Genomic DNA, 12,031 nt, shown 5'->3' with positions numbered 1-12,031 from the left:
ACCCAGGAGCTCTCTCTTGTCTGGTATGTGAGACCCAGGAAGTGGAACAGACCACAGGCTGAAAATATAACTGACTTGTCTCACTTAAGTGTCTAAATATAGATGCAATATCAAATTTAAAATCCCATTGCTTCACAGAAAGAACGATGCTTTACTTTGTCACTTCTGTTAAGTGCTAATTACAAAGATAAATAAATTTTAAGTGAAATTTAAAATATCTTCACACTGAGGGCATCATATTTTTACTCACAAGAAATTAACAGGTTTATTTCTTGTCTGTACTAAAGGCAGTTTAATCATAGGATCAGTACAAACTGAACAAAAAATGTTATTTCTTTTTACTTTAATGAACTCCTGTGCTAGAGACCAATTTCTTCTTTTCATTACAAACTATTCTACAAACTGAAAAGGGGAGAGGAAATTAACACAGCAGAGTCTCACCAAAAAAGACAAAAAAAGACAGGAAATACTCCTGGTGGCAAATTAAAGCACTGCTCCTGCTGGGAAGATAAATGATACAAAAGGGACAGTTCAGAGAATCCTGTCAGAAATATTCCAAAGTTTAGAACAGAAACTGATTGAACATCAAACTAAAAAGAAGCTTCCTCTCAGGTGTCTCCTCATGGCCATTGTCCCAATCTTCTATGTTTTCATTGACAATGAAGAGTTTTGCCTGGGTAAGGAGTACCATATCACGCCCCTATTGCTAAAAATACCCCAAAAACCCCAACCAAACACACAGCACAAAAAAACCCCAAACCCACCACCAAAAAAAATTAAAAAGCTGCAAAAATACAACCAATTTGGAAAAACAGCTGAAGCGCAAATTGAGTTCATGAAAATTTGACCAGGATTCCCTCTTTAGCACTGAGCATTTCTTGCAGACATTTGGGACAAGAAACAGCCAGGCAACCAATCGTGTGCCAGCAAGCCTTGTAAAAAGGGAGGATGTGCACGTGGTGCCCGGACGTGGGAAGGAACGCTGGCCACCAGTCCGCCCTGTCTCTGTCCCAACATGCTCCAAACCAGGTTTCTGTATCTGAGCCTTTTCCTGCAACAGCCCCGTAAGAGGAACAGTTACCAGGGATGGTTACATCAGCTGGAAACATGTGAAATACCTTATTGACACAAACTGCAGAAGGAACTGAATAAAATTCACCTTAAATTCCAATTTCCTGTTCTTGCTTACAAATATTTCTGGGCAAGTATGTTGTCAGAGTCTCGCAGGATGTGATCTGGTGCATGAAGACCAGACCTCTATAAAAAAGGAGCAGTGGAGGAACCGGGGAAGGGGTCAGCTTTCAATATGCTTATGTTAAAACAGAGTAACTAAAGTACCCAACTGGAACTTCATTCTGTAAGAAAAGTTCTGATCTGACAGTTTTCAGGTCCTGTTTTAGAAGGGACTAAGGGACATGGCTATCAGAGAGAGAAACTGTGAGAGTGGTGGGTAAATAAGAGAGAGAATTATAAGAAGTGGAGAAAGAAAAAGGATAATTGCTTTCCCAGTCTATGTCCAATTTTGGACGGAAAACTCTTTAAAATGGATACAAATTCAAGACAATGTCCATGTACTGGACTGTGTTGGACGTCAGTGCATTATGACACTTCCTTGGCAGTGGATGCTCTGCTCTGCAATATCCCTTGTCTTCAGCTGCTCAGAGAATTGTGAAAAAAGTTCCTTTGGGGATGACTCTGTCCCAGCTGAAATATGAATTTCAGTGGAAAAGCTCACAAAAATCTATTCAGTCATTTTGCATTGACATAAACTGGGAAAATGGACTTTCACCTTGGGAATAAAGAGCTGTCATGCCTGCATCAAGACAAAGAAACCCAGAAAGACTGAATCTGAAAGAAAAGCAGACAAAGAGCAGTTCCTCTCCATGCACGCCTCAGCAGACTTCTGCTGGCGTGCATGGACCAATACCTGTGTCAACAAAAACACTGCCATTAAATACATCGCCTTATTCCCCAGCATCATCACAGATATTACTTCTCTTCTCAAAAATCCCCAATCCACCTCCATGTTGGCCGAGACATTCTTAACTAACTTGCCGTCTCTCAACAGTACCTACAGACACACTGTCCTTCCTTACCTGTCTGGTCCAAAATAACAAGATCAGTTCCAGTAAAGAGGCTTGAATACAGAGAAAAACGTTACTGTCAACATGAGTTTATATAACAAATAGCTTCTCTGTTCAACCTTTTTTACACTTTTTGTTGTTTATGATTCGAAAACCTGTGAAGATACTTAGGGAGCTTCTTGTATTTTTCTAGAAAAATTTCTGTATGTACACAAGCCAGGAGATTGGGTAAAACCAAGAACATTTATAATCACTTGTTTATTGCTTTTGATTTGCAAATGATTCAATCATTTGATCTTGGAGGAAAAATAATGCTGAACCAATAACTGACAAGCAAAGTGCACAAGTGTCCCTGAGTTCATGTATGCTTGCATCAGCACATGAATATAGTGTGCAGACAGAGAAACCACAATCTGTTTCCGAACAATTCTCAACCAAAAAAAATCCTAACTTCACAGGATAACTGTTTGCAATGAATAATTCAACCATCTGTCAGGTCCAGCTGGGCTCTATCCCTTCTCTTCATGTTGAGTATCATCTCCTTTTTTAGGTGTGATCAATGAACACCGGCATCAATTTGACAGGTTATAAGGCACACAGCATGGGCTGCCTACCTAGGCGAGCATCTTCCCATGCCCGGCCACCCGATGATGGGGAGCATACAGGCGGAGGGGGACGGAGAGAGTCCTCCTTCAAGGGAAAAGAAAGGTTTGAAGAACAGCTCTGTAAGTGACACGCTACGCTATCCTAGGATGTATGTGTGGGAATCAATGACAACGTTACCGGAATCCATTCATCACACTCTATGTATGGTAACAACCAAAGCTGTAAGTTGAAATAAACCATTCTAAACTCTGTTTCCGGTAGTTGACATACTTTTAAAAAATGTTTTCTGTGTATTGCCAACAGTCCATCTTATTTTCTTGTTTTCAGCAAATCCCATTCCTTGCTCTCCGCTGCAGAAACTCCCATACAACCCAGTATCATCAATGAAGCCTCTTCATTCACGAAACACGGCAACAGTAGTTCCCATAAACCACTGCAATGCGACCATAAAAAAAAAAAAATAGAGCCTTGAAAAATCATTCCGGTTCCTTAAACAAAGCACATTAAATTTTATTCTAATAAGGCCTCTCTCAAAAGAAAATATTTAATGCAGAACACAATGGTAAAATTAATTGCCCAGGAAAAAACAAACTAACTGCACAAACTGGCCTTTGTCTATCGTGCCTGCTGACAAAGGCCGAGCAGGAGGGAACAGACATTTAATTGTATTCTGGATCATTGTGGCAGGTCTCTGAGCACTTGCACCTCCATTTGCCTGGACTGTCAGTGCTGTCTATGCCCCATTAAACACACGGGCAGGGTTTATACTTTCCTTGGAAGAAAAAAAAAAAAAGGTATGTTCAACTGGCAATTTCCAGTAGGGGGAAAAAATTCAACACATTAGGGCTGTTTTTATCAGAGATTATTTTCAAAGCAGACTTCTTAAAGAATGTGACATATGTGGTGTTTTCGGAGGTGGTGAGGAAGGGTTTGCCCAGTACTCACACTACCTGTGCTGTGGAGACCAGCGAGTGAGGCAGACCTACAATCACAGTTTCCCACTATGAGATTTAGGGCCAAACTTTTTTCTGTTCTACCATAAAAGGAATTAAGAAGTACAGCCCATTCATACAAGAGAGAAGCCAACATCAACAGCTTTTATTTTATGCATTTAAAATTGCTCTCAGGCCTATTCACCCAAAAAGTGCTTTGAGGTGAAGAGACGTTTCTGGGGAATTAGACATGCAGCAAGCACTTGTGGATCCAGTTCCTCGAAGCCATATTTATCACAACTTAAAAGGCTGAACTGTAGTATATCTTTAAAATAAATAAATAAATAAATAAATAAAAACCAAAAATATTTTATATTGGTTTCCACCAACATCTCCTTGTGCTCTCATTTGCACACAAAAAAAAAAAAAGGAAAAAAAAGAAAAAAATTGTTATTATTAAAAAGAAATACACCCTGGATTATACCAACCCACTACAAACACCATAGCAAGGAAGAGCCCTTTCTCAATATTAAAACTGCAAACCCCTCCCCACACTGTATTTTCAAATATCAAGATTGATAGGGACAGTTCATTTTTTTAAACACAGAAAAGGCTAAATAGATTTCAATATTCTGCTGCTGGTATTGCCTCAAAAGGCAAATATCCAAAATGTAGCAAAAACATTTATTAAATCCAACTTTTGCTTTTTCAGAAGCAAATAGTTCTAGCAAAGTAAGAGGCAGTCCCAGCCAGACAAAGCAGGTAAAAATAATTTAAAGTATCATGTTCTCATTAACCAGAATTACATCTCAAATCGATCCTTACATAGGCACGGAAGAATTCCCTTCTCTTTCTCAGCCCTCTGATTTTAAACCCCTTGCACTGTCTCTTGACATTCAAGGTACATCTTCCTCCATCGGAGGCAAATGTGAGAGCAAACATTATTTAAAACAGTTATACAAGTGTTTTTGTCTGCATCTGAAAGAGGCTTTTCATCTATTTAAATTGAAAAACTGTTTCCAAAGCACAAGGAGGCCTTGAAACATCCCATGTGTACTCTTCGGTATATAATTACAAAGATAAGAGGTGACACATTCATTTTGGTAAACCTCCATTAAGCAGGCCTCCAAAGACAGAAGAATCTCTTATTTATGTGGTATTTGCTCTTTCAGACAGATGTCACACCATGTAACAAATCTATGCAAAAAAAGTACAACCTAAACTATGTCAATCAACTGGATTTACAAATCCTTGTTCTGGTATTGTTACAGCTGGTATTTTATTAACACAACTTAATCACCATCAAGTAATACAAACTACTCTGGAAGGAACCCAGGGGTTATTTCAGAGTATTTTTAGTATTTCTCTTTTAATCAACATCAGTGGTTCCCCCTTCCCCCCAAGCTGATTTTCTCCCGAAAAGTGTGTTATAAGAGCAAAAAATGAGACAGAAAGAAGGCGAGCATTTGGCACATTGAATACCTGGTCAAAGTTGCGATCGCTCTTTGCAACACTTCAGGGTCTCTGGAAGCAATTCGATACCCCCAAAGTTATTCACCTTTTTATTCCTTACGAACATAAGCTGCAGAAGTAACTGCCGTGCACTGAACGTGCATCGTGATTTAGTCTGGTTGCCACAGTGTAATGTTTAAGTCAGGGTTTGCAAAACGATGCAGCTTGCTATCCGTTGCTGCAGACCATCTACTAAGGATGGGAAGCGACGGGGCAGTCCGATAGCCCGAGAGGTACAAAGTGACAGCAGCTTCTGCTCCTGAAGTCACACACAGCTATTGCTCAGTCACCCACAGCAGTGACATACGTCATACAAGGCTGAGCAGCAGGATTCACCTAGAATGACTTTAGCTCATCTCTCTATGTTTTTGTAAGTATTCCTGTACCATACTGCCCCCTCCTTCCTCATTGAAAAAATGGGCATTTTAAAACTTCCCTTCCAACTTTGCAATGCCCTTCCCAAGAGCAATGCTGACTTGGTTTGGCAGGGACATGGGCACTACTTAACAGTGCTGTTGAAAGGCATTGGGAAGGGGACCGCTCAGCTTTGCCCGGGAACTCCCACGCTGCAGCTCACTGTCTAATGGCCTTGCCCTCTGCTGCAGAGAGGCAAGCGAAGGGCAGCGCACAAATCTTGCCACTTCTCAAGGACAACGACTAACAGCCGCCAGTACATGCTGAATTGCTGCTATTTTTGTAAACAAAGTCCCTCCTCAAGTGCCAACCTGTGCTAGCCACAACCGTGTTTAAAAAAAAAAAACACAACAAAACCCCAAACAACAAAATGTTCAACGTGGCGATTTTGGTGATTAAAGGACAATTTTGCATAGCTTAAGCCATTTGAAGAGGTTCATTCATTTAACTGAAATGCTTGGGTGCATGAAAGCCAGCGAGCATCGCCTGCCATGTTCAGGAAGGTGAGGAAAGGCAGAGGTAGCAGTGGTAAGCGCCTACCAGGTCGTATGCCGCCAGAACCTTTTTCTGCACATCGGGCATGGTCCCCAGAGGCTCTAGGTAAGGAACCGCGTCCTTCATGCAGAGGGTTACAGAGGGTGCGTTGTCGCTGCTCACGAGCCGCGAGGACAGGGTCAGGATGCACTGCTTCAGGCTTGCGATGGGCGGCAGCCCACACAGCTCCTTGACAGACACCATGGCATTCTGGGGGAAGGAGAAGAAATACCTGAGCACATGTTGCCACTTGCTACTCAGTCCCCCCTGCCTGCCAGTACCTCATCAGTGCCTGCCTGCTTCTCCCCCCTGATGTGGGGCAGCGCTACCCCGCTGCCCACCATCTTTGGGCTCCCCATTGACCCTGGGGTGCTGGCGCACACAGGAATTCCCGGTCAGCCCCATTCTCAGCTCCCCAAGCCTACTGCCAGCTCCAGCTTTTCCCCACACCCAGGTATCCCAGCTGCCAGCTCTGCAGCTACTTTGCATTGCAAATCCAGCCCCAACAGGGACAAGCTCTGGTCCCCAGCATATTAAACCATCAGCCTAAAATGCTATTTCTCTTCCCCACTTTTCAGACTCCGACTGCTTTTGATGCTGTAATCGCCTTGTTCTCCTGTCATTATCATCCTCCAGCAAGACAAGTTCGACAGACCTCGTATTTCCCATGGGAAAGGCAAGCAGGAAAAAACCACTTTGTTTTCAGCCTTGTATTACCACATCATAAAGAAATTTTTTTTCTTTCCCCTTCATAGGCCACATGTAAGGAAATCAATACTGGATATGCAGGTCAAACCAAACTAACGTGCCAGGATTTATTTATTTATCAAGTCAGTGGATGTACGGCTGACATGCCCTCATCATTTAGCTTTTTGAGTCGTACAATGAGTGACCAAGATGCACAAAATCTAAGTAAGAGAGTATTATAACAACCCATTCCTTGTAAATGTTCCCCCACAGATCTTGCTGAAAAAACAGTCATCAGAAAATGCCCAGCTAATTAATACAGGCTTTTCTCATTAATCAAACACATTAGCATGCAGTTAAATCTAACGACTGTGTTTTTACGAAGCATTCCCCAGAACACGATCTTGTACTGAAATTTCGCTTGGAAGGCACATTAATGCTGTTTCTGAGTCAGATTCAGACTATTTTCTTTTATATAGTTCACATATAGTGCCTGACCTGGACAGAAGGTGGAGTCAGCGGTTCAAACTAGTTACTTTCAAGGCCCGCAGGAAAGGAAAGGCTGGGAAGAGTTTCCCATTCTTAAAATATGCTTAGACTATTCCTTTGGGAGTGATTTAAAACTTATGTCATTTTGTAAACTTTTCCAGCTGCCAACATTTAATTTGCTTTAGACTCTGTCCAGAAGAGCAGGGTCAATGAAGTGCTATGCATTTTTCTCCTGTTTTCAAGAAAGAAAAATGAATTGTTTCTCTATCTTTACCAAGGAGATAGTTATGGCTGATTTCAGCTATTTATTAAAGAAAACTCCTTGTTTAATGCTACTCAGTTTTGTTCCTAGGCAGCGCCTAGACCTCTGAAGTGAGCTGCCCCTTAATCAACCTGCAGAGTCGCCCCCTCTGCAGAGGATAGCACCAGGCAGGCTAGTTCTTGTTTGGCCTTGCTGCCACTTCACCTCCTGCTGACCACAAAGGTCTAACCCGGGCAGTTGTGACAGTGCTGTGCACCTGGGTCCTGACACCCCTGGCTGTGGCGGGCTCCGGCTGCTCTCGGAGCAGCATGGGCGGGCAGACAAGGTGCCAGGAGACTGCCTGAGCCAAGACACGGCATGGGTGTCCGTGCCAGCGCTCAGCCAGCTGAGACGACACAGCTATTTAGCAGGGAGGAAATTGCAATCCAAGTGGCACTCAGTGCCTACGTTGAACATCTGCAGCCCTTGGGCAAACGGTGGCAACAAACGCTCAGGGAAACTTGCTGCTCTTTGCACAGTGGGTTTCTCTGGTGTAGGCAAGACCTTAATGACACATCTACTGACTGTTTCTTATACTCACCCAGACAAAGAAAATTAAGAGCATAACCCTCACTCAGTTAGCAAAACAAAAGCTTGCTGACGTTTTCCAGGACCAGCAAGGAAATGAAGTTTTTGAGACCTGAGGCCTGGGGACACAAATGTACCCTCAGTTCTGCTTTCTCAGAGAAAAACAACCAGTAAAGCATGTGTTTGGAGAGGGCATATTGATTTTTAAAACATTTCTGCCTAATCCCACGTTTGCTTGTTAGTTAACACCTGTAACTATCAGCCTTCCGATGTCCAGTTAAAGGTTGACAACAGCTGTGGGTCTGAAGCTTCACCAGCTTCCACCAGCTTGAGCAAGTTTGCCCTACCAGCAGCTCACACCAGGACCTTCACTTCTACATTCAGGACACACCAACGCACATGACGAAAGTGTCATACCTGCATATTTTCTCTCATGTCAGTAGCCTCTCGTAGCGGATGCACTGCCAGCTTAAAGATGTCATCAATAGTCTTGAGACCGGTGTTCCTCAGCATGGTGTACTCCCTTGCTTTCTTTCCTATCCTCACCGATAGGCTGCGCTTTTGGGCCTTCCCGCCTCCACTTCGGTTGGTTATTGCAATGTGAACAAAGAGAGTAACGTGCTCCATGATATCACCAACAAAAGACCGCAGCGGTATGTGCCTGTATCCGGGCTGTAAGCACTCCAGTGGGATGGTGTACTGCCCTATGAACTCATCCCCGATGTAGTCATCATCCAAAACAACAAAACGGATCATGGCCAGCTCCGGTAGATTGATCTGGAACTCAAAGCTTTCATCAAAAATGGGGTTATCACTGTTTTGCTGAACAGTTTTAGTTCTTTGTTCGGTGCAGTCTGCAGGAATCCCGTGTATTTCTATGCAGACATAGGGGTCTATGACATCCCCTTTTGCACATGCACCCTTGGGCTTTGGAAAGTTCTGACCACTGATGATTTTGACATGTAGGACTTGGGGAGAGACGCCTGGAACAATGCCCTTGGTATTTGCGCTGAAGTAAGACACTTCATCACGCATCACTGAAGGCCTGAGAACATACCCACATCCCCCATTCTGTAGAAACCAGCCAGTGTGTAGGTCCATCATGGGCCCCGGGGTCTGATAGTTCATTGCTACTATCTGGCAACCACAATTCCAAAAATCTTGAGGATTTAAGTTACTGGAATCTATCCTCATAGCACTTGGGTACACCCTGGACAGAAACTTTTTGTTGTAGTTGACAAAATCTTCAGGGTATTCATTTGCAATCCGACTGGCTTCTGCCTCACTGAAGGAACACATTTCCCAATAATTTTGAGCTTTCATGGATGTCTCAAAGTCTTTGTATTGGACAGATTTGCATAGGGACACCAAGTCGGACAATTCCCTGCAGAGCCAGATCAGCTTTGGTTCCCTTGAGAAGTCCTCTGACAGTCTCCGGGATATTTCAGCCTCTTCGTCTTCATCTGTGACTTCTCCTTCTAATATATCCTGGTCGCAGGGCAGCTTCTTCCCCTTCACAATGATCTTCATTTTCAGTTTCTCGGGTGATGGGAGGTAGACTTCCGAGGATAAAGGTGCCTCTGTGTAGAGTTTATTTCCAAAGATCCTTTTCATGTGTTGTACCACTACCTTCTGCTGTTGTACTGAGCAGTGGTTCCCCAAGCAGAGAATAAGGGGGTATTCTGAAGCAAAGAAGGCCAATTTGTTTATTACCTCAATAACATTTCGAAAGGCAAGTGGTGATGTCATGTTGTTACGGTTACAAATAATGGGTTCATTATCTGGGCCGTCACAGACATCTAGTTCAATACTCCGACAACTCATCTTTAAAGCTCTGACGTAACCATTGATATCAGCTGGTCCTCTGAGCTGGTCTTCTATTAGATATGTATTGTGTGATGCGTTGATGTAGTAATGTGACAAAGGCTGCGTCATGTCTTGGACAATTTTTTTGTGCTCTGGGTCAAAAATATCACATTCTGGGGACAACAAGTATTGAGTAAATCCATCAATCGCAAGAAAACCTTTCAACCGCCCTTCTTGAGAAAGCTCATACCTGCGTATAATATCTAGACAGATTTCTTCTGTTATGTGGGTCACTCCTTGCTCAGCCTCTAAAAACAGCATGAGGTCATTGGCATCTAGATACTCTTTGTTTTTAGATATCTGCACAAGCAAGAAATAAACTTCAGGTCTTGTGCAAAGTTCGCTGAATGCTTCACAAAATTCCTCTTTTGTTACTCGTGTAGTCAGTTTCTCTTTGCTCTTCTGGATTTCCTTAAATTTTAATCTAATCTTTGATTCCTTTAAGGTGGGGTTAAGTTTCTTTATTAGCTCCACAGACGTATCTTCTAACATTATGCCATTACCATCAACGTCTGCTGCTTCGAATACAGTTTTTAGCCAGGCAAACCGTGGGGTATTATGGCTGCTTTCCATCAAATCCAAGGGTTGTTTGCTACGAGAAACCAAGTACCTTAATCCCGATACCCAAATATTGGCCACATCAGCTGAATTGGCAACCAAGTCAAGGGACTCATAGTTCTCACCATGAATTACCGACAACGCACAGTCCTCAGAAATCTGGTCTGCAAGTCCATTATTCCTGAACGTTTCTGTGTTCTTCCCTAGTCTGATTTCTTTTATAGCAGAAATATCAAGCTTGGCTTTCTCAAGGTCCTTCTTGGAAGGCTCCCAACGAAGAGCCTGCAGGTCAGGATCCAGAGTAAAAAAACGGTTATAAATCCGGGAATTTGGACGAACTTTCTTCAATTCACACCCAGCCTGCATAAAGCTGATACAGTCGCTGGCGCTGCTTATTTTCTTCTCTGATGGCATGCTGCTGAAAGACACTGTTTTTTTTCTTCCACATTTTTGGTTTGAAGGATCCTGTGGAATAATTCGTAAAAAAAAGAATGAGTAAGTTTTCTTTGGCCATTCCACAAGTGCATAAATAATAGAGAAGATATGTTTATGTAAAGATAATTCATGTTCTTCTGAACCTCAAAACACAACATATTATCCCTTCCCACAATTCAGTTCCCTACTGAGCTATAAAATATACTGAGCTATATACAGCAACTTGATTGATTGCAGCATTAGAGATACCAAGTTTTCATGAGTGACATTTGCAGCTATTAAACTGCCTTCCAGATCTCAGCAACTCGCTACAGCTGTGACGAGGTGGTATCCGGTTCTGTCACGTGCATCTTCAAAACAGATATATATGGGAAAAGGGGTTTCATGGGAAGATCTAGCACCTGGTTAAGGTCTACATTACCAGAAGTGGGGTGGATCTCACCAGGATTTAAGAGATATCATGAATAAAGGAGGAACTTTGGAATAAAAAGGCATGAGAAAAGAGTCTCAGCCTATGTGGGAGGAGAAGGGGAAAAAGTCTCCGAAGCAGTGCTGGGAGGAGAGCCTGGCACAGGTCAGCATGCCTGTGGGGCACACGTGACAGCTTGGTGCTCAGCCGATGAGCGTCCTGCCTCAATTCTGCCTCTTTTCTGCAACCTTGGACACCTCAAGCAAAACTAAAACAAACCCAAACAACAGTCATGAGTCAGACCCCTGAGATACACACCCAGGAGAGTCTGGGCTTTCTTATTTGTATGTTTTAGTGTCCTTTGCCAAAGGACATTCTCACTAGGCTGAGAAGCCCATCTCTGCTGCATGCACAACCACATGCTCTCATGGGAGCCCCATGTACCCCTCTGCTCAGCCCTAACCTACTTCACACTCTCTTGTCTCCCCATTTGCTTTGAAAAGTAGCTATTCTGGTCATTTCTGTGTACCAGGACCACAAAACACTGTGGGAAAATGGTCAACCAGGCAAGAAACCCAAATCCTTTTTCTTTAGGATATATATTCCAACTCCTCTTGAGAAAATACTTAGCCAGACACATATGACTGTCTTTTCAGTATCAACTACATACTTGCTG

At 42.9% G+C, this 12,031-nt stretch overlaps 1 protein-coding gene across 1 annotated transcript in view; it reads right to left on the bottom strand.

Moving 5' to 3' along the window:
- Positions 1-10,944, bottom strand: part of PLCL1 (phospholipase C-like 1) — a 44,857-nt gene extending 33,913 nt beyond the window's left edge. The window contains exons 1-2 of the mRNA XM_009331556.1: positions 8,505-10,944; positions 6,089-6,292 (exon numbers count right to left, since the gene is read on the bottom strand). Coding sequence (XP_009329831.1) covers positions 6,089-6,292; positions 8,505-10,925 — 2,625 coding nt within the window. The 5' untranslated portion in view covers positions 10,926-10,944. The remainder of the gene's footprint in view (positions 1-6,088; positions 6,293-8,504) is intronic.
- Positions 10,945-12,031: the final 1,087 nt, after the last annotated feature.

Source organism: Pygoscelis adeliae, unplaced genomic scaffold (assembly GCF_000699105.1).
Source record: "Pygoscelis adeliae isolate BGI_AS28 unplaced genomic scaffold, ASM69910v1 Scaffold160, whole genome shotgun sequence".
NCBI lineage: Eukaryota > Metazoa > Chordata > Aves > Sphenisciformes > Spheniscidae > Pygoscelis > Pygoscelis adeliae.
This window is presented reverse-complemented; position numbering and strand designations above follow the sequence as displayed.